Here is a 23289-nt window from a genome sequence, read left to right on the forward strand (position 1 = left end):
AATATTCTTGATAATTTTTAATTCATTTTGATATTAAAAAAAAATATATCATTCATTAATGAAATTGAAATTAAAATGAAATGAATTCGTGAGATTTTCAATTTTTTCTTTCAAAATTAAATTATTACTCTACATTTTTATTTCTATGATACTATATAAAACAATATGTCAAAATAGATTCAATTATTTTTAAATCTAATTCTTTTAAATGGATCATGCACACAAAGTCGTACAGCAATCAACTTTTAAAATGCCTTTAAGTACTTAATCCTCTTAAATACAATTCAATCGATATTTTTACTCAAAAGTGGTGCGGTTTGCGGTGGTGAAATATCAAGATCTAAGCTTTTTTGATGATGAACAGTACTAGTTTTTTTCTGTGGTGTAAAGCATATACGATATACATCTTCGAAAGTCGAAGCAAAATGAACTTCTAAACCATCCGTAATATATTTAGGAAGATCATTATAATCTTTTTTATTTTCCTCAGGTAGAATTACACAGTTTACACCAACTCGTTTTGCCTTAAAAAAAAAAAAAAAAAAAAAGAAAATATATATGTTAAATAATAATTATTATATAAAAGAATATAATAAAATATTTATTTTACTTATACTTACAGCAATCGTTTTTTCTTTAATACCGCCAACAGGAAGAACTCTACCCATGAGACTAAGTTCACCAGTCATTGCAACATTTTGTCTAATTGGTTGATTTTTTGCAAGCGAAATGAATGCTATTGCGATAGTAATACCTGCGCTGGGACCATCTTTTGGAGTAGCACCTTCAGGTACGTGCAAATGCAAATGAGAATCGATCAGAAAACTATTAGATGGATCTTCCTGATTCAAAAAGTTTCTTGCAACTGTCATCGCTATATGAATAGATTCTTTCATCACATCACCTAAATGACCGGTGAATTCTAAAGTACCTTCCGATTTTTTGCCAGTAGAAGGTTTTCTAATTCTTGTTTCTATAAACAAAGTAGAACCTCCCATAGCTGTCCATGCAAGACCCATAACGACTCCAGGAGGTGTAATTTCATACATTCTGTCATGTGTAAACACAGGTTTTCCAACAAATTCGTGTAAATTGTCCATAGTTACATCTACCTTTTCCGCTTCTTTCTTAACAACTTTGAATGCAACTTTTCGATGAACTTTCTCTATATGTTTTTGAAGACTCCTTACTCCCGATTCCCGACAGTAAGATTTAATTAACGCGTGAAGTGCGTTATCGTTTATATTGATCTGTCCATTATTGAGACCTGAATCATTCATCGCTTGCGGTACTAAATACTGTTTAGCAATTGCAAGTTTTTCTTCTGCGACATAACCTGACATATCTATCATTTCCATACGATCTCTTAAAGGTTCTGGAATTGTATCAATCACATTTGCAGTGCAAATGAAAAGCACTTTTGATAAATCAACGGGAACATCTAAATAATGATCTAAAAAGTTTGCATTTTGTTCTGGATCTAACATTTCTAAAAGAGCTGATGCTGGATCACCTTGATGTCCTCTAAAAAAAGAAAAAAAAAATATATATATATATATATATATGTATATATATGTATATATATTTATTTAAAATATAATATTTTACTACAATATTTATTAATAATTACATACTTTCCAATCTTATCAACTTCATCGATAAGAACGAGCGGATTTTCAGTCTTGGTTTTTTTTAAACATTGAATAATTTTACCAGGCATAGCACCCACATAAGTTCTTCTATGACCTTTGATTTCTGCTACATCTGTCATTCCACCAACACTAAATCTGAAATACTCTCTATTAAGTGCACGAGAAATTGATTTAGCTATTGATGTTTTTCCAACACCTGGTGGACCATGAAAACATAATATTTTTCCTTGTGTCGAACCCTTTAATTGACTCACAGCAATAAATTCTGAAAATAAAACAATAAAAAATAAATAAATTTTATATAATTTATAAATTATAATTAATTATTTTTAATTATAATTAATTTATTAAATATTCAATTACCCAAAATTCGTTTTTTTATATCTTCCATTCCATAATGGTCTTTATCCAAAATCTCAATTGCTTGCTGAAGATTTAAATTTTCTGTACTAGTTACACCCCATGGCATAGATGTAAGCCAATCCAAGTAATTTCTTGTCACACTGGAAATAAAATTAAACTACCAAATTAAAAAATTAGTTAAATTATTTAAGTTAAAAATAATATTTCGTTTAATATGTAAATATTGTAAATATTATAATTGTAAATATTGAATAAAATTTTTTTATATATAAATTACAAAATTAAAAAACATACTTAAATTCACTACTGTGACTTTCTAAGAAATTTAATTTGTTTAATTCTTCTTCAAGCACATCCATTACTGTTTTTGGAACTGTTTTTTCTCTTATACGTTCTCTATATTTTTCTCCTATAGCATCTTTATCATCTTTTTCAAGTCCCAATTCTTTTTTAATAACTTTTAATTGTTCATGAAGAATGTATTTTCTATGTTGCTGTTTGACTTTTTCTTCAACTTCTCTACCAATTTTTTGTTGAAGTTTACTTAATTCATATTCTTTTTTTAAAAGTGCCAATGATAATCTTAATCTTTTCAAAATCTATAAGTACAGTTATTTAAAAGATGTTTTAATTATTTAAAAAATTAATTATAATAATAATTATAAATACAATAACTTACATCCATTTCTTCTAATACTTGTTGTAATTCTTGTGCATCTGCTCCTGTTAAAGCTGCACCCAGATCACTTAAATAAACTGGATTATCTACAACTCTCTGTCCTTGATGTAACATTTGTTGCAAAGATTCACGGTATAATGGATTCATACTTATTATATCTCTAATAGTTTTTATTAATTCTTGTGTCAAAGCCTGTATATTAAATCAATTTTTCTTATAATAAAATTGAAATCAAATTAAAAATCTCAATATGAAATGATATAAAAATTAATTTAAAAATGACAATTTTTTAAAGAATTATAAATAATGAACATGCAAAATTCATGTTACTATTATATAATCTATCAACATTTAGTATTTTTCAAGTATCAAAACTTATTATATTTCTTTTTGGTTATTTTGCAATAAATTAATAAATTTGACATTTTTATAATTTTACAATATTACAAAGATTTATGTTTTTGTTATAGCTTAAAATTTTTTATAGAATCATATCTAATAGACATTTTATTTTTGAATTTTATATCAACATTACAATAAACTTCTTCAAGGATCAAATAACATATTGATATTATTGTCTTGATGAAATTTGGAATTTTTATTTATTGTATTTATATTATAGATTATTTCGTAAAGATTGTTAATTGTATAGAATTAATGTTGGCAAAAAGTTGCTGAATAATTTTATTGGACATAGTCCATCTTAAACAATAGCAAATGCAAATCAATAAATAATTACAAAAAAGAAATATATATAATACGCTATTCCCAAGCTTTTTTACAATGTATACATATACTTGATGTTATGCGTCATTACGCATTCGTCTAATAATTTTTGTGAACCATTGTTTTTTTTTTTATGTTTTTCATCAAACAAGAACAATTAATAAATACGAAGTTAAATCTTAATAAGCTTTAAGCTTTATAATTTCAAAATATCTATAAAACCAAAATTTTATTTATTCCTTTCTGTTTTGTTACGAAAACTTTTATAAATGTAGGATTTCTTATCAGTATTAGATGATAGATTAGATAGATTTCTAGAAACAACATTCATATGTTTCAATTAAATGAGATCATACTTCTATTAACAATAACTTCTATAAACCAAAGATTTTTGTGTTTTTTCTTGAAATTCAACTCTATTATACAATGTCAATTTATAAGTCTTAGATAAAGAGTATTATTTAAATTCACCTTAATTTCTTCAGTTTGTCTAAATTTCTCATGGGTGATATTTACAACTTCTACCATTAACAAAGGTTGAGTGTTAGTTTGTGCTGTAGAATCTGTTGGAGGATTAACTTTTTCTTCAACTTTTTCCTGTATTCCTTCTGTGATCTTATTTTCTGATATATTAATTTCCTCAATTTTCTGTACTTTATCTTGTTCTGGCACTTTGTTTTCTGTTTTTTTACGAATTAATGACCTACGGCTTGGTTTGCCACCAGAAATTGAATCGTCTACAGGGACGTGAATTGTTGCATTTAATAGAGGAAACGTCAATTTCATTTCTGTATAGTAGTAGTATTTATATAAATATTAAAAATTATTTGAAAAAATGTAATTAAATAAATATTATAATTTAATTTTTTATGTTTAAGCAAGAATTAAAAAAAAAACATTTAATAAAAAAAATTTATTTGTGTTATTTCTACTTTGTTTTAATATAAATTATAAAATAGATAAAAAATTATTAGATAATATATTATATAAAAAATTATTAGATATTATATAAAACATGACAACTATAATTTGAAATGTATATAAACAACAATGTAATTATATATAAGCAACAAAAAAAATATTAATGAATAAAATTAAAATATTTTAGAAAGAACAAGAATCAATTCTTGATTTAATTGTTTTTTATTTTGTATATGTAAATATTAAAAATGTAAACATGATTAATTTTTTTAAATAGAACATTATGCTTTTGAATATGTATGATTTATTTATATAATCTAAATATGATCCATTATTTGATAAATTCAATGAATATAATCATTCAATATCAATTAAGTAAGTATATAAAAAAAGAATTTACAAAAAATTCTTGACATTCAACAAATTTATTTTTTTAATATTTTAAAATATTCAAAATTTTTTAGTTTTATTAATATTTATAAAAATATGTAATTGTCAAGTTTTATGTATTTATATACATAAATATTATACATATTATACATATTATATACATATTATATACATAAATAAATTTAAATACTTACCATGAGTAGGTTTTGGAAGTTCTTCTAAGATTTGACCAACAATCTTAATTCTTCTATGTGCCATTACAACTAACCTTAATCGATTGCCTAAATCTTGTACTTCATGTATCTGTGCAAATGTTCCAACAGAGTAAATATCATCTAAATTTTGTACAATCTCTGCTTCGTTTCTACCAAAATGATTAAGTTCAAACATAAAAATTATATATTTATATTTTATTTATATTTATGTTTATAGCACTTACTCTTCTAATTTTTTTAAAAATATTCCAACATATGGTTGATTTAGTTTGACTTTTCTGCGAATTAAATCCATGAGAATTGGATTACTAAGTTCTATGAGTTTTATAAATCTTGGAAATACTGGGTTTCTATTAATTGCTATAACAGGAACATGAGGCCATACTTCAGGCACAACAACTGTGGCTGGTAATGAGGCTGGATCTCCAATATCATCTTCATTATTTCCACTATAAAATACATATATTTATTTAAGATGGAATTGAACGTATTACAAATTTAAAATAAAATTTTCTTTGAATTATAATCATATATGAAAATTATAATTAGTAATTTGAAATTATTTTCTTTAAAAATATGAATGTATTTTATTTAAAAAATTAAAAAAATACAATAAGAACAATTTACAATATTTATAATAAGAAAACTTACTTAGGTGAATCTTTATCGTTGAATCGTTTTGTAGCAAATGATCTAATCGAAATAATGGCCGCAGTTTGTCGACGACTATGGATATTTCTAGTAAACGTTCCATGATCATTAAATTTTATTCTTTTAAATTGTGGTCGTATATGCACCGACAACTCTTTATAATCTGATTGATGATTTCTGCAGAATGATCGAACATTCGTCATACGAAGCCGAAAAATAGACAAAATCTTGAAATTCACCGCTGTCATAAAACGCATCGTTCCACATTCACGATCTCGATTTTAATGAAACGCATAAACGTCTTATCCAATGCTTTGATCTACTTGAAACTTTTTACAGGTTATAATTCTACTCTAGCACACACTGATCAGTCTGATGAAACTTTGCTAACCTAGGAGAAATTAATTATACATCAATCAGCTGTTGTATACATTCCGAATATAATTATAAATATTGAATTGATAGTTGTATTCGTGCGAAAATTCATATTTTCATATTTTATTAAATTTTAATGAAACAGGTAATAATGTAAAAAAAATGTGATATTCGTTTGTTGCTTAGTGCAAATAGCGATATATTCTTTTATATATTTCAATTTTATATGTGTAGTGTGAATTTTTACGAATCGATGCAAATTTTGAAATATATGAATATTGTAAAAAAGATACTAGCGCAGTTGATTTTAAAGATAAAACTAATTATAAATATAAGAAATAATAATAATGCATAATAAATCTTTTTTTCGTAAAAATATTATTAAAGAAGATATATTATTAAAACAAAATATTATTTTTCCTTCTTTTTTATTTTTATATTTATATAATTATATAAATATATATATATATAATAATTATATATATAATATTAAATATATATATATATCAATTATTTAATTATATTTAAAACTATTTTAATTAAATTTTAATTAAATATTCATTATCATTATCATATTACTATGCAATCTGACTTTTGACTCATATTATTTTTAAATATTGGATCTATTAGAAATAACCAATCAAAGTCATACTTTTTTTGAGTAAATATGCATTTTCGTTTTATCTCTACACAGTATATGCAAATTGTAAGTAGTATTAAAATATATAATACTACTACTATGATTAATAAAGAAAATCATGTAATGGATTTAAAAAAACTGAGTTCAAGTAATTAAAATTTTAATTTATAATTTTTATTGTAATTAATACATTTAAAATTTAATTTAATTTTATAAAATTAAATCTTATTTTCATACTTGGTTATAGGAATCATATGTTCTGATAATATTACTAGACACAATTTAAATAAGAAATCAAATGCTTCAACTATTATATTCATAGATGATGATGATCAATTTTTTAAAAAAATGGAATTAGAAATTGATAAAAAACTAATATTGTAAGAAAAATTTTATTATTTCATATTTTCTATATTTTAGTTATAATTTTTAATTATTTTTTTAAATTTAGACATTCTAAAGAAAATCATAAACCAAATATCAATTATTATAATGTGAATTTAGTAAAAAAAAAAAGATCAATAATTGATGAAGAAACTAAAAATATTATTAAAAGATTTAAAAAGGATACAAATCATACAAATATTATACAATCATTACATAACAAACAATTTAATCATGTTAACAATATAATGAAAGAAAAACCTAACATATTATCAAATTTTAATAATAAAAATATTATGCAATATACAAATTTATTGTCTTCTAATATCTTAAATAAAAATTTCAGGTACATTTAATTTTTAATAAAAATTAAATAAATATTTTAAATAATAAATAATGCATATTTATATATGTATTTATGTAATTTATTCTTAATTATTTTATATTTTTTTTATATAATAATGTTAACAAATATTTTAATGATTTGTACAGTATTACGTTAAATATATTGAATATCCCAAAAAAACATTCATTAAATGAAGATAACCATTTTTATAAAGATAAGATAATTTTTTTTTGCAAAAACTTTCGTTATGATTTTGTTAATAAATTATTATCAAAAAACACTGATCAATTATGTGTAGCTTTAATCGTGGTAGTATAGGTTATATATCGCTGACCGAGTACAAACAAGTTCAAACAACATATGTCGAAAAAAAATGTGTTGAATATAACAAATATTTCTTTTATCAATAAAAAATTATATTGAATTATATTGAACAATAAAAAAAAAATAAAATAAAATAATAAACTGTATACTATGATATTTAATACACTTTCTTTGACATATGTTACTTCGATTTGTATAATGCCAATTCTATTTCCAATTAACGAATGTTTCCACATTTTTATATATGACATTTTATATATATGATATTAATAGTAAAAATAATAATAATTTACAATAATAATAATTATTTTATGTGAAAAATATTTTATATATGTCTATATATGAAATATTTCATGAAATTCATTGGAATTAATCATTTTTTTTTTTGTTATATATTTTAATTAAGGACTTCTCCATAATATGTATATATATATATATATATATATATTTATGATACATTCATTCATTCTTTTTTTTTTATTATTTATGTTTTAGAGTTTCTATAATATAATAAAATTTTAGAGTTTCTATTATTACATATGTAAAAAATATATACAATTTTTGCTTTTGTTAATAATATAAAATAACTTTTGTAAATGATTTTATAATTTTTATATTAATAAAATGGAAAATTTTTATATATTATAATTTAGATAATTCTACAATTTCAGAATTCCAGCTAATAAATACGTATTTCAAATGACTTCGAAATTACATACAAATGTATTACCATTATTTGAAGATGAAACAGCTATTCTTCACGAGCAATATGAAGAATCATTGTTTTATGGAATGTTCCTCACTCCACCAGACAGTAATTCAATTAAAGATAATACAAATTTGTAAATTTAATATAATAGTATAATATTAAAATTATTATTTTAACAATTATTATTAGAAATAAAACTAATAATTATTATTAATATTTATTTATATTTATTTTTATTTATTATAATAATATTTATTTTTATTTATTAAATAAATAAATAAAGATTCTAATTTTAAATGTATTATTAATTTAAAATAGATAACGTCAGATTTTATTAAATTATACATGTAAACATAATTAATAATAAAAACATATTTATACATTTATACAATATATTTCAATTATTATAGTTTATAATTTATTTTAATATTGCAATATTTACATATTGTATATAATTATTTATATAAAATATTTATATAAAATATATATGAAAATATTTTATCGTATGTTGATAAAATTAATAAATTTGTAATAAATTATAAATAATGATTGCCAATAATATAAAAGATTTTAAATGCATGCACGTTATTGGTTTATTTGTTTGATATGAATCACTGCGTTCAAATCCAATTCAAAATAACTTGAAATTGGTAACTTATACTTGGAATTAGTAATCTTAAAAATTAGATTAAGATTTATACAATTTAATTGTACCATTAAATTGAAAAATTTAATAATATTTCTTATTACTTCATTTTTTTTAACTTAACCTAAATTATTATATCTTTAACCAACGATTAATTGCTATAAGAATAAAAATAAATAAATATTTAAAACGATTGATGAAACATCTTTTTATTAAGTGTATTTGAATATGCTAATAATTTTAATAATTAAACTTAAATTTTAATAATATAAACAAAATAATTATTTTTTAAATAAATATAATGTAATTATTAATTTAAAACAATGAGTGAATTTAAATTACATCATTTAGTGGTTGAATTAATTGGATTACTTGGGTAAGTAAAGATTAAATATTTTATATTAACATTTTATAAATTTTTGATTAATAAATAATATAAATTTATATCAATAATATAAATTTTATTTTGATTCATTAATTGTAAATTGCGTATTTTGAATTAAATTCTCAAATTAAATATTATAATATAAAAATATTATAATATATTTATCATTTCACTAAATGATTATTTTTTTTTATAATAGATCATCTTCTGCACCGGAAAAACATGTAGAAAAATTACAAAAAGAAGGAATACCAACAAGTGCAAGTGCTTTAACTATAGTTGCATCACAAAGTTCTGTTCGTAATTTAGCAAAAAATTCTCCTGTTCCTGAATTATTTCTACAAAAATATGAAGAATTAAAAGCAAAAAAGTAAATATGATAAATAGCATACATAAGTTTAATATAAAATAAATATATTATTAAAATAATATATTTTTTTTATAGAGTAGATTTATTAGGTTTATTCATTCAAGTATTGGAATTGATATCTGAAGATAAAGAATTAAAGAGTTATTTAACTAAAGAAGCATCAGCTTTAACATCAATTTCCACAAAAAATGCTGCTATTACTACAGAGGATCTACCACAGGTTTTTTTTGTTTTTTTATAAATATAATATTAATTTATAAATATAATATTAATTTAATAACTACTTATAATTGTTATGTTTTAAAAAATTTAATTATTAAATAAATTATATATTAATTTTAAAAATATTTTTATAATAAAATTAAAAATATATTAAAATTTATTTTTTATAAATTATAAAAGAATGTTAAATTTTATAATTTTTTTTAATTTAAATTATATTATATTATATTATATATATATATACAATATAGATATGTAAGAATGTAATTAAAGCTGCAGTTGAAGGAGAAAAGAAATTAAATAAACAAGTATGTGCAATTTCAAAGAAAGTAGAACCATCTGTAATAAAACATAACTGGGTTCATGAGAGACCTAGAATAACATGGGATTTTTATAATGAACTAAATGTGATGCCATGTCAAAGTAAATATTATTTTAAATTTATATTAAATTAAGGATTAGTATAATTTATAATAGTATTAATTTATTAAAAATAAAATATTTGTAGAAGTTGTACCAATAGTTTCTCAAGAATCTATACTACTTTGGGATATTTTATATTGCTTGAAAGGTATAGATGGAATTTATATTGTTTCTGAACCTTTAACAAGTCCATATGCAATGAAAACATTCAATATATCTCCAGATGTTTGTAAGAATGATAGATTATATTTTTTAATTTTTATCATTAAATGTATAATCTATGAAATAATTTTTTTTTTAAATGATTTTTAGGTATATCTTATAAACAATTGACACAACAGATATTACCTCTTGCATCTCATTATTCTATGACAGCTAGATTTGTGGAAGAAAAAGTTTTACCAGAAGATGGTCAAGTAAATCATGCTTTGAGAGAAGCTATAAAAACTTTATTAAAAGATTATTTAGTATGTATAATAATATAATATATTTACATTAAAATTAATATATTTATATTTTGATAAAATTGTGATTAAATTGTTTATAAAATATAAAATAATTCAGTATTTAAAATTTTTTAGTTATTTGTTGTACAATTAGAAATGGAACATGTACGGGGCAAATTAAATTTGCAAAAATTATGGTTCTATATTCAACCAACTATGATAGCAATGACTATTCTTTTTCAAATTACATCAACTATATGTAAGGTCAGTTTTGATTTTTTATATTTTTTTATTTAAATACAACAAAATTGATATATGAAAAAAAGTATTTTATTTTAGGCCAATGCAAAAGGTGGGAAAGTGCTTAGTCTTTTGCATGAACAAGCAAATAATATTAGTGGAGAAGCAAAATTTAGAGAATTATGTTTGTTTCTTATACAAGCAGCAAGTGTTCCATATATGCAAATGTTAGAAAAATGGGTATATAAAGGAGTGATATGTGATCCATATGAAGAGGTAAAGCTAGAATAATATTTAAAGAAATAATATATCATAATTTCATTTAAAAAAAATATACCAAAAATAAATTTTTGTATGATTTTTAGTTTTTTGTAGAAGATAATGAATTAATTCATAGAGAGGAATTACCTATAGATTATTCTGCAGATTATTGGGAAAAAAGATATACTATGAGATCAGAGAGAACTCCTACGTTTCTTAATGAACAGGCACAAACAATTCTAAGAACCGGAAAATATTTTAATGTTATTAGGCAATGTGGTATGTAATATTATTATAAAAAAATTGAAATTAAAATAAATCTTAAAAATATAATTATAATATATATATATAAAGGTAAGACAGTTCAATGGGGAAAACAAGAACCTCTGATTTATCAACAACAAGGACAAAAATATATAAGTGCTATTGATAGAGCATATTCTGAAGCAGCAAAGACTTTATTAGAAGTCCTTATTCATGAAAATGATTTAATGGGTCGACTTCGTAGTCTGAAAAATTATTTTCTTCTTGCACAAGGAGATTTTGTAGTAAGTTTATAAAATATTTCAAATATAAATATTTCATTAAAATATTTCATTAAAATACAGATTACATAATATAGAATTACATGATATTATTTAATCTTAGGTTCAATTTATGAATCTTTGCGAAACTGAATTAAATAAAAATATGTATGATATTGTTATTCATCGGCTAGCATCTCTTCTTGAAGTTGCGTTACGTATGTCTACTGCAGATTCAGATCCATATAAAGATGATCTAAAGCCAGAGCTTTTACCATATGATTTACAATTTCAAATGTTTAGAATACTTTCTATTCAAACTAGAGAAGAGAAAGGTACATCTTATTAAAATATTTATGTAATTAATTTAAAAAAATGTTAAATTAATTAAAATGTTAATTTAGGAATATAACATTTGTTAAAATAAAATATCCTTTTAATAAAGATAAATTAAAATTGATCAAAGTAAAAATTTGATCAAAGTAAAAATGGATATTAAATTAAATTTTTTTTTCATTCTTTCAATTTTTCAATTTTTAAAGAAATTTATTTTAATTTTTTATTTTAACTTTTATTAATACATTAATTAATCCAATTTCAAAACTTCTTATAAAAATTAAATATTTTAAAAAATTATTGATAAATAAATTAAATAAATTAATAAATAATTAATTAAATAAATTTAATATTTGGTATAGTTATAATATTGTGTAATCAATATATGATTTTAAATGAAAAAAAAATAAAATAATGTGTCTATATTTTTTTCTATTTTATAATAGTAAAATATTTTTATGCTTATTTTAATTAAATTATTTTAATTAAATTATTTAATTCTTATTTTATTTTATTTGCATATATAATTTTATAATAAAAATTTTTGTTTTAGAATATAGTTTCCAGACTGATAAAATCTTAACTGGTTTGGATGCATTTGTATTTAATTATGATGTTAAATGGCCTGTTTCTTTAATATTGAATAGAAAAGCAATAGCTTGTTATCAAATGCTATTCAGACATTTATTTTATTGCAAATATATCGAAAGACGTTTATGCAGGTTGTTAACTGTCCATTTATTAAAAATTTCTGTCTTATAATTTAAATGTTTTTATAATTTAAAAATATTATACATAATAATAAAATATTTTACATTTTATTTTTTGATTTTTTTAGAGTATGGGTAAGCAATAAAATTGCTAAAACTTTTACTCACAACGTAGCAATGTCGTATAGACAAGCATTTTCGTTAAGGCAACGAATGCTTGATTGTATTCAACATTTAGCATATTATATGATGGTTGAAGTTATAGAACCAAATTGGCTTACATTTATAAATAAAATGAACAAGGTATGTATATACATGTAATGAAATTCTTTTGTAAAATATAATTTTAATTCAAATTTGAAGTTTCATTAAAATTTATATTTTTCTTTCAATAATGATTATTATATATTACTTTCAGAATTGATTTTATTTGTTGATTATATTTATTTATTTGTTTGTATTAATTATATTTATATATTAGTTTTATCTATATAATGAAAAATTTAAATTGAATACATAGGTCAGTAATGTGGACGATGTTCTAAGTGTGCATCAAGATTTACAAGATAGTTATTTGAAGGAATGCATGTTAACAGATCCTGATCTTCTTGGCTGCATAACAGGCATTTGTGCTGCTTGCCTTGAGTTCTGCAACTTTATGGAGGTAGGTATTACAATATTCATATATAAATATGTAAATATATGAAAGATAATTTTAAATTATTATATAATATATATAATATGTATATAAAATATATTCAAAATAGTTTGACTAAGTTGCATTTTTTATTTTAATTCAAATTCTTTCAAATATCTTTATTATTCAATCAATACCTGCTAAAAATAAAATTATTGAATACAAATTAATACAACAAAATGGATCTGAATGATGCCTTTATTATTAATGTCTAATCTAATGTCACATAATGTTTTAATTTAATAAATTCTATAATAAGCATTTCTAATAAACATAACACTGAAAAAAGTAGTTTTGTGTGTAGTAAATTGAATTTTAATATTTTACTAATGTTAAGCGTATGAGCCCATACTACATTGACGCCGAATTAACATCCATGATTGGTGCCTATCAGGAAGATGTCTATGATTCTGAGGTATATCCCCAAAATTATAACTTCGCTTCCTTGCATCTATGTAGTATTAATATCATGAAGCTTTCTTTTTAGTAAAAAAAAATGGATCATTTTAATATGACATATAAAAATTAAATTCGCATGATATATTGATACAATATAAATTGATATAAAAACTTGAACTTTTTTATTTAAATCTTTCTAATAAAGAAAAAAACAAATCTGAATTTTTTGAATTTGAAATTTTTTTAGCAATATAAATATGTAATTTTTAGCAATATAAATGGATAAATTTGATTTTCATTAATATATTTGATTTTTTAAATTATTAATATTAATAATAAATTTATTATTTATTTTATTATTTATCAAATTTAATTATTTATAAATATCATTATTTATAATTATAATTATTTATAACTGTTATTATTATTATTTGTAATTTTTTTTTATATATAATGATATGTAATAAGATAATAAGATAATATTATATATGCTATGAACTCAAATTATAAACTATTATTAACTCATATTATCATCATAATAACAGTAATAAAATTTTATTATTATTACTGTTTTATATGTTTTTTGTTATTTTATTTATTTATTTATTATTACTTGATTATTATAAAGTTTTAAAAATTTTAAATATTTATATTTATCCAATTAAATATTGGTGAAAAAATATTAAATCATAAATTTAAATATATATTTTTTATTATTTTATGAAATGGCAAAAAAAATTATAAAATTTATATTATATTATTTCAATGATAGGACAATTAAACATTTAATAGGTTTTATATATATGTATATCTTATCTATAGATATATATTTTAATATATCTTATTTTGATTAAAACTTTATATATAAATTTAATAAATTTGACTTCATAAATGATATATATTATACTTCAATAAATGATAATAATAAATTGCATGCTTTATATTAAATATATATTATATTGTATTAAATATTTTTTTTATATTAAATATAAATTATATATTTAATTATATTAAAATAATATAAATTTTACAATATATATTAAATTTATATTATATTTATAAAGTAAAAAACAATTATTTCTCTATATTAATTGCATGCAAATCAGATATTATAATTGTAATATATATTTCTGAATATATATTTTTTTTAATAAAAATAATGTTATTATTGCTCATTATTAAAAATTATAAAGATATAAGCATGATACCTTATTATGAATTATAAATTTTCATTATAAAATAACATTTATAGTGAAAAAATTTTCGTTTCTTTTTTCAGTATTTTTATTTTCAATTACAGGTATATTAAATTTAAAATATATTTACTCTTCAAATAATAATAAATTTTATGAATTTCTTTGAAATATAATTGTTGATTTATATTTCTATTCATTTATATTTTTTATAATAAATGCTTCTTAATTTTAGTTACAAAAAATCTGGTATATTCATTTAATTAAAATATAAAATTAATAGCTATATATTTCATTCATTTATTAGGATGAAGATGGCGATACATCTAAAGAAAATGCAGCTAGTTTTGAAGAAACAATTATATCGCTGGATGAAAAATTTACTCAAGTATTAATTCGTCTCTTAGATAGAATATGTAATCTAGGATATGATAATAATAATGAAAAACTTCTTAACGTCTTTTGTAGGTAAGTTATTATTTATATTTAGTTAATATTTATTTTAAAAACTGATTCATAAAATGTAGTATTAAAGCAAAATAAAACTTTTCTAAAAAAAAAAAAATAAAACAAGATGTTTTTGAAAAAATCAATCAAATCAAAATCAAATCTTGGAAAATTAAGTCTTGAAAATATTTTTTTTTTGAATTTATTATTTTATTTATATGGATTACAAATATTAAATAGAAGAAAGATTTTTCTATTTTGAAATTTTTGCTTTCTTGCTCTAAATAAAAATATTATTTATTTTATTTCACATATATAATCTTTTATATTTTATTATTAATTCATTTAAACATTAAACATCTATCAGCATGTCTTACAGATTCTGGATTTAATGTCTTAATAAATGAAAATTTAGAATTATTAAATTTAATAATCATCATAGTTGAGTTTAATTTTATTGTAGTTTATCTAATATTGATGTTATCAATTTAAGAAATAATTTATAATTCAAAAAGATATTTTATAATAAGAAAGAGAGATAATTAAGAAATGATATTTATAAGTGATATTTTATCACTTTATATGTTAAAAATTATATGTTAAAAAAATATATTTCTATTTCTTGTTTCAATAATATCTATTTTGCAATTAATTCAAATCTTGGTACTTATACAATTTTTAAAATCAATTTTCTCAAAAATATTAATTAAAAATTAAACTGTCTAATAATGCTACATTTTATGAAATATTCAGTATATTTTTTATATAAAATAAAAATAAAATTTTTAATATTATCATTAAATTTTATTTTTTCAATTAGGTTAGATTTCAATTTATTTTATACCGACATTTTAATAAAACGTGGAAGAGAAAAAACAATACAAGAAGATATTTCTGGTTAACTATTATTCATTACAGAAGAATATATATAACCATAAATTGTAATTTTAGCTTATGATTAATTATTGTAAATTGAAATTATAATGTTATAATTATGCAATATGATGTCGGTTAAAAAAGCTTATGATCAGATAACATATGTTAGATCTATTTATATTCTATTTATATAATAATATTCTAATTTATAAAATCAATTTCATGTTCAATAATTAGTAATTAATATAAAAAATTTATAAACAAATTTAATGTAATCATATGTTAAACATTTTATTTAAATTATCTAAATTCACCTGAAATTTTTTTAAAATCATAAATTGCTAAAATAATGATATTTTATTTAAAAAATAAAATGTATTTTATAAATAAAAAATATAAAATAATTCATAATACTCATATTAAGATATTTATATAACTTTAATTCTATACAGAAATGTATTTTATATATAATATTAAATTATTATGTTATAACAATAGTATAAAAATTTTATATAATAAATTTATTATTAATCAATATTATATATTAATAATAATAAATAATAAAATTTCATTTATAAATTTATTGATAATTAATTAATAATTTCTTTAATTATTTACATAAAAAATAGATTTATTAATTATAAAATGATAAATTATTTTATTATACACAACATAAATATGTATAAAAATATATATAAAAGTATTAATATATTTGAAAAATCAATTCTAAACATCAAAATAAATATAAAAATTGTTATATAAAAATATTGCTTATTTATTAAGTTATAACATATTTTATATATAATAATTTAAATAAAACACGATAGAGATAAAGTGAAACAAATTTACACAGACATAATGATTCAAAGATTAATGATTTAACAAAATTAAACAATATTACTTATAATTTCTTCTCTCTAACTATTCTCTTATGTTATTAAATATTAATGGTATCTTTAGACATTAAATATAATACCAAGTATATATATATTTTTTTTCATAACTTGTTTATTTCAGTCTTAATATTAGCTTCTATAACAAAAATTTAGAATTTATTTTATATATATATTACATATAAAATTATATGATTAAATAATTTTATTTAATAAAAATATTACAATAATGTAAATAAAACTAATATAAAAGTATAACATTTTCAATAATTATAGTATGAGTAGAAATTTAACTATTCAATCACAGTTGTAACAAAACTAAAAAATGAAAAAATATGATATTTTAATTTTCATGTTCTAGAATATTACAATTATTATTTTCAATTTTCTTTTTTATAGAATTCAAAATAATCTCCATTGTCACAAATCTTTTTTCCAATTTTTCTAATTTACTAAATATTTTTTCACTATCCGATTCTTGACCTTTTTTCATCAGAATATCTTTAGCCTGTTTAATAATATCTGGATCCATTTTAAATGTAGGAATCACTTTATTTTGAGAATTTTTATTTAATTCTACTTTATCGTATAACTTACTTTCATAAGTTTCCAAACTGTCATATGATATCACACTCAGCTTACCACTATTTAAATAGTTCGGAAAAAGGAGAATTTTCTGAATAAGAAACGCTAATGGATTACATCTCCATCCATACAAGAGATTGCAACAAATTAAACAATATGATCCATGTGTAAAAGGTGCTTGAATAATCACATTTTCAATGTAAGCAAGAATTCGTATTCTGGAAATTAATCCTACCAATTCTGCCTTTTCAAGAATATTCACAGTATCGCTGACTGCTAAACCATTTAGTAAATTAAACAACACTATTGCGATAAGGAAGACAAAGAGAATAAAAACAAAATGACTAAGAATAGGATGCGAAACAAAAGGAATATCATTAGCGTCGAATTCTCCAGTAAGCATGATAATAGTTTTGAATAACGAGTGCCCAGGATCTGGAAAATTTTCATTACTGCCATCTTTAAAAAGAATGAAGAAAGCCAGTGCAAAAGCTAGAATAAGAAATGCATAAAGAAACAAAAAACGCATGAAATTAAAAGACACTGTTTTAAACATCTCAATACCAGTGGACATTCGAGGATGCTTGCCAATCAAAATTACCAATTCCCAGGCAGATAATAATATAGTAACGGCCGCAACTTGTGTAGTAGCGCTATTTAGAATAGAAAATCCAAGTATTATTAATATCATTTCGATCCAGTTTTCCAAACATGACATATAGTGACACGGCGAAGAGAGTAATTGAAGAATTTCTCTAAATGCGAATAATGCTGTCACAATGCCAGTAAATATTTGTAAAACATAGATCGACATTGAATTTTTTATTTCTCCATTCATCTGTTCACTCGAATTCGTCGACATTTGTGTATCTTTTACGTAAGTAATTTGCAAGATATAGATATTTAACAGAAGATAAAATAAAATGTAAAATGCAAAGTTCAGATACAAAATGTATCTTATTCGATGCCATTTGAGATATAAAAAAGATGACAACAAAGGATGTTTTAACAAGTGTTTCAAACTATTATTGTTAGCAATATATTGGAAAATATCCATTTCTCGTTTTTCTTGATTTTTTAAATTTTTTTGTTGATTTATCATGTACGAATTATCGTGAGGCATTAAACATTTGTAATCAAATTCAATTGTATATTCGTTCGTTCGCTCTTTTCTAGCTACTATGCAGTCATCAAAATATTGAGATAAAGTAGATATAGAAATATCAGCAACTGGTGGAATGCCGAAATTGTTCATGTGACCGATATAGCTTCCTTTTTCGAGTAACAATGTCACCGCCTCACGACAATCAGCTTTTGCTGCATAATGAAGTGGAGTATTTCCTTTGCCTATATAAAAGTTTTTTATGGTTTATTATTTTAAAATTTAAAAATCCTAATAAAGTTCATTTTAATACTATAAATGTATTAAGATAAAGCGATTTTAAATTTTTTTATTTATTTCTAATACAAAATATTTTCCAAGATATTTTTTATTTTTATGGTATAATATATATAAAAATTATTTTTATATATGACACTATTTAATATAAATGTATAACACTTACCATCTATGCATCGAACATCTATATCCTCTCTTTCCAAGATTAAATTGAAACATTCCAAACGATCACTCATATCTTCGGATCCTCCTTTATGTGGTATATTGAGTTCTATGCAAGCATTTAATAACAAATCGTTTTTAACTTCAATATCAGTTTCCAATATCTGTCGAAGAATATGTGGTAAACCTCGTTGAATTGCTAAATTCGCAGCCTTTTCTAAGTTACATTTAATTTCTTTTGTTTTTTCTAGCAAAAGAATGATTGCTTCTTTGAAGTTTTTCTGAACGGCCATTTCAATCAATTTCTCTATATCATTGTTTAACATATCATTTTGAATGATTTTTAGACATCTTAAAAAATTCATTTCATCATTGGCATTTAAATAATACTTCAAATCATGAATATTTACATTTCGTTTCTCTATAGGAGGCAATGAAATATTCGGTATTTTTTTCTGTAATATTTGCCTAGTAGTTTGGTTATTATAATCTTTATAAGTATCTAAATTCAAAGCGTGTTTAGTTTTTTCCAAAATTAGGTTCACCATATTTCTATAATCCTTCATGGCCGCTATATGCAAAGCTGTTAAACCTTTGTTATTGGGAATATTAGGACTAGCGCCTTTTTCTAGAAGCAAAGACGCACATTTTAGATCATTCTTCTTCACTGCTATGTGCAAAGCTGTTTGTTGTACAACCTCCAGATTTGGATTTATCGTGGGTTCATCCAATAATATACTAAGGACATCCGCATGACCATTTTCGGTAGCAAAGTGAATTGGTCCACGATTATGGACTTCGTTGATCCTGTTCACCTTCGCCCCTTTTTCCAATAAAAATTTTACGAACTCTGAAAGGCCATTCTTGCAAGCGATGTCCAAGCAAGTTTCATTCGATTGATTCGGATAGGCGTAGTTTATATTGATGATAGATGGTTGTTTCTTCAAATTTTGCTCAATAAGACATTTGAAATGTCTAAAATTTTTTGTTCGTAAATAATCTAAGAGTAGCTTATATATTGTTTGAGATTTTATAGAATTTGTAGTATAATCATGCAAAAGATGCATTTGCAAAGTTTCATCCTCAAGATCCATATTCGAGTCTGAAAATAATTATTAAAAGATTAAAAATTTTTCATTATCAAACTTTGAAAAATTGAAAAATTTAAATAAAATATTTTTTATTTCAACTTATATGTGATAAAATATTAATAAATTTTATATGAAATTATATATTTGGAATATATATACTATTTGATATATTTGGAATAAAATATACTATTTGATATCTGTGTAAGTATAATGAATCATCATGATATATTTTTAGCAATGATGTTATTAATGTCAATTAATATATTTATATTATTGATAAAGCAATTAAATATTATATCATATTACATTTTTGCAAACATTTACTTGAAGAAAACTATCTCTATATTATAATATAAGAAATTAATAATTTTTAAATAATTTAGAAAAAACATTTTATTCAATATTTTTAACATGCTATATATTTTATTTATTAAATAAATTTAAATATAAATTCAATTATAATATCTTATATCTAAAATACGAAGTAAATACGTATTTATCATGCATGGAAGCAAAAATATTGTCCGGATGCGTTTCCTGTCATTAGCATTAATTCAAATTCAGACAAACGAGAAACGTCGACAACGATGCCATTGAATTCATTGATCATTAAATAATCCATGCAATAATACTAAAAGTTACAAGCTTTTTTATCTATGATGGAATATCAAATGTCATTGTGAGACAATGAATAAAGATAGTTATCATTGTTATAATATTCCGAGTTAATAATTAAAATATTTTCACTTAGCTGTATCGGTTAATGTACATTAATTATTTATTTATGTTTTATTAATTGTTTTACCTTCACGCCTCAAAAAGAAAATGAATAAGTGATCAAATAAATGATAAGCAATACCTTTCCTTATTGAATCAATCGATAATTTCTTATAACATAACTTTACGAAAGAATAAATTGAATTTAAATCATTACATTAATCATTATTTTTAAATGGAATATTTTTATTGAAATTATATATACTGATATATATCGATATTTTTATTAAAATTATATATACTATATATATATATTATATAATGATGAATGATTGAAAGAGAAAGGGAATTTACATTATTGTGTATGTTAATTTCTATTTTAAATTGAATTTATTAATAATTTAAAATCATTGATTATATGTTTCATTTATTTTATTTGATATGTATAATATTTATTTATAAACATAATTTATAATTTTATGCTATATAAATTTATTTATGAATTTAGTATTAAAATTTCCTTATTCTAATATATTAAATGACGCACCTTTAGTTATAATTTATCAAGATTCACTTTATATAAGTAAATATATTAAATTATAGTTTGAATTTTGATATATGAATAGATTAAGAGATGGACATAATGATATTGAACACTTTCTATAGATTAAAATAAAAATATAAAGTGATGATGCAAAGAAAATGTAAATCCCTTAACGTACTGAACTTGTCATACAGATAACTAACTTGTAAGAGCTGCTTTACTGACCAGTTCTGTGGTGGAAGGTGATGTCAGCGGTTAAAGAGAGGGGAATGATAAAGTGTCAAGCAGACAGAATTTAAGTGGTATTTCTTCTAACAACGAAGAATATATGTTTTTCATCAAACGAATTGAAAGTTAAACATTAAATAAATGTTGAAATAAAAATAAAACATTTTAATATATATAATATAATATAATTAATATAATATAATAATTTTAATATATATAATATATATATAGTTAAATTTTATTTATATAATAATTAAATACGGAATTTAAAAAATAGAAATATTATAAATTTTAAAATTTTTAAATTCTTCTTATTGTACAATTAAAAAAGATATATTTCTCACTTATAAAGAATTATTAATTATTAGAAAATAAATATGTAAATATATGTATATGTATATGTAGATATAATGTATATGTAGATAATTGTATATATCTTTTGATATTAAAATATAAAAATATACTATTAATACTTATTAAATATTAATAATCATTATATTTTTTAAATATTTCAAAATCGAATAATAAAAATTCTTAAAAATAAATAATATTTTTAAAAAAGATCGATGTTTTTAAAATCTTATAAAAAAAACATTGTAAAAAAAATTTGTTTTTATCATTATATATTTTTTAAATAGTGTAATTTTATCCTGAAAAGTTTTTTGATCCAATGATAAGGAATAGAAATAGTTAGGTATTCTTTTTTCTCGTGATTTATTTTGTATATTTGGTATTTAAAAATTGAACTAAATAAATTTTATATTCATTTTTTTATATCGACATTTTTAACAATAAAGTGAACTCCTAACTTTAATTGTCTTTTGCCTTGAGTACACAAGGTTACAAAAATCAAGGATGGAAACCAAGAACGTTAGGGTACGTGGGTTGCGAAATACTGTCTATCCAATAAAGGAGCCAAGAAAATATTTTTTTCAATAAGTAAATGAAACATCGAAAATATTGCATTTTAATACAATTCTTTTTTGAATATAGCATTTTTTATTTTTCAAAAGAGAATAAAATAAACTTTAAGAGAATAAAATAAAATTTATTTAAAATTTCATTCTACTTTTCTTTTATTTTTATAATATTTTTAATATATTTATAATATTTATATATA

At 20.8% G+C, this 23289-nt stretch overlaps 4 protein-coding genes across 7 annotated transcripts; 2 read left to right on the forward strand and 2 right to left on the reverse strand.

Moving 5' to 3' along the window:
• Positions 1 to 86: 86 nt before the first annotated feature.
• LOC122718675 (lon protease homolog, mitochondrial) lies at positions 87 to 6227 on the reverse strand. Of its 2 annotated transcripts, none has more exons than XM_043943909.1 (10): positions 5598 to 6227; positions 5171 to 5395; positions 4926 to 5095; positions 3892 to 4208; positions 2695 to 2886; positions 2310 to 2614; positions 2016 to 2155; positions 1635 to 1917; positions 621 to 1524; positions 87 to 524 (listed from the first exon to the last, which is right to left on the reverse strand). In XM_043943909.1, the coding sequence occupies exons 1-10, from the start codon at positions 5852 to 5854 to the stop codon at positions 285 to 287; spliced, it is 3033 nt and encodes a 1010-aa protein (XP_043799844.1). In that variant the 5' UTR covers positions 5855 to 6227; the 3' UTR covers positions 87 to 284. The 2 variants fall into 2 exon arrangements, with proteins under 2 accessions (XP_043799844.1, XP_043799845.1); XM_043943910.1 differs by having other exon boundaries at positions 3892 to 4157; positions 5598 to 6226.
• A 496-nt stretch (positions 6228 to 6723) lies between these two features.
• LOC122718859 lies at positions 6724 to 8546 on the forward strand. The gene is made up of 3 exons (XM_043944235.1): positions 6724 to 6760; positions 6860 to 6992; positions 8338 to 8546. Exons 1-3 carry the CDS (start codon positions 6736 to 6738, stop codon positions 8510 to 8512), a joined length of 333 nt encoding a protein of 110 aa, XP_043800170.1. The 5' UTR covers positions 6724 to 6735; the 3' UTR covers positions 8513 to 8546.
• Positions 8547 to 9217: 671 nt separating this feature from the next.
• Positions 9218 to 16688, forward strand: LOC122718741 (gamma-tubulin complex component 2-like). 2 transcript variants are annotated; one of them, XM_043944041.1, is made up of 17 exons: positions 9218 to 9397; positions 9606 to 9776; positions 9852 to 9996; positions 10250 to 10421; positions 10507 to 10650; positions 10734 to 10888; positions 11003 to 11131; positions 11207 to 11383; positions 11473 to 11647; positions 11723 to 11916; positions 12017 to 12227; positions 12782 to 12950; positions 13067 to 13241; positions 13459 to 13602; positions 13973 to 14050; positions 15535 to 15695; positions 16495 to 16688. In XM_043944041.1, exons 1-17 carry the CDS (start codon positions 9345 to 9347, stop codon positions 16574 to 16576), a joined length of 2535 nt encoding a protein of 844 aa, XP_043799976.1. In that variant the 5' UTR covers positions 9218 to 9344; the 3' UTR covers positions 16577 to 16688. The 2 variants fall into 2 exon arrangements, with proteins under 2 accessions (XP_043799976.1, XP_043799977.1); XM_043944042.1 differs by lacking the exon at positions 13973 to 14050 and having other exon boundaries at positions 9219 to 9397.
• Positions 16689 to 17623: 935 nt separating this feature from the next.
• On the reverse strand, positions 17624 to 22106 carry LOC122718691 (transient receptor potential cation channel protein painless). Of its 2 annotated transcripts, none has more exons than XM_043943950.1 (3): positions 21945 to 22106; positions 19594 to 20691; positions 17624 to 19375 (listed from the first exon to the last, which is right to left on the reverse strand). In XM_043943950.1, the coding sequence occupies exons 2-3, from the start codon at positions 20681 to 20683 to the stop codon at positions 17787 to 17789; spliced, it is 2679 nt and encodes an 892-aa protein (XP_043799885.1). In that variant the 5' UTR covers positions 20684 to 20691; positions 21945 to 22106; the 3' UTR covers positions 17624 to 17786. The 2 variants fall into 2 exon arrangements, with proteins under 2 accessions (XP_043799885.1, XP_043799886.1); XM_043943951.1 differs by lacking the exon at positions 21945 to 22106 and having other exon boundaries at positions 19594 to 20217; positions 20288 to 20419.
• Positions 22107 to 23289: the final 1183 nt, after the last annotated feature.

The sequence above is a fragment of the Apis laboriosa genome, unplaced genomic scaffold (assembly GCF_014066325.1).
Source record: "Apis laboriosa isolate Shangri-la unplaced genomic scaffold, ASM1406632v1 scaffold68_cov148, whole genome shotgun sequence".
Lineage (NCBI taxonomy): Eukaryota > Metazoa > Arthropoda > Insecta > Hymenoptera > Apidae > Apis > Apis laboriosa.

Bases quoted from the DNA above. Each gene is read 5' to 3' on its own strand.
- LOC122718675 (XM_043943909.1), bottom strand. From the start codon at position 5,854: ATGCGTTTTATGACAGCGGTGAATTTCAAGATTTTGTCTATTTTTCGG. The intron at 5,096-5,170 runs GTAAGTGCTATA...TCATTTTGGTAG, and splicing joins TTTTTAAAAAAATTAGAAGA to AAACGAAGCAGAGATTGTAC. The intron at 4,209-4,925 runs GTAAGTATTTAA...ACTACTATACAG, and splicing joins ACTTCCAAAACCTACTCATG to AAATGAAATTGACGTTTCCT.
- LOC122718859 (XM_043944235.1), top strand. From the start codon at position 6,736: ATGGATTTAAAAAAACTGAGTTCAA. The intron at 6,761-6,859 runs GTAATTAAAATT...ACTTGGTTATAG, and splicing joins TTTAAAAAAACTGAGTTCAA to GAATCATATGTTCTGATAAT. The intron at 6,993-8,337 runs GTAAGAAAAATT...CTACAATTTCAG, and splicing joins ATTGATAAAAAACTAATATT to AATTCCAGCTAATAAATACG.
- LOC122718741 (XM_043944041.1), top strand. From the start codon at position 9,345: ATGAGTGAATTTAAATTACATCATTTAGTGGTTGAATTAATTGGATTA. The intron at 12,228-12,781 runs GTACATCTTATT...TTTTTGTTTTAG, and splicing joins TCAAACTAGAGAAGAGAAAG to AATATAGTTTCCAGACTGAT. The intron at 15,696-16,494 runs GTAAGTTATTAT...TTTTTCAATTAG, and splicing joins CTTCTTAACGTCTTTTGTAG to GTTAGATTTCAATTTATTTT.
- LOC122718691 (XM_043943950.1), bottom strand. From the start codon at position 20,683: ATGGATCTTGAGGATGAAACTTTGCAAATGCATCTTTTGCATGATTAT. The intron at 19,376-19,593 runs GTAAGTGTTATA...ACTTTTATATAG, and splicing joins AGATGTTCGATGCATAGATG to GCAAAGGAAATACTCCACTT.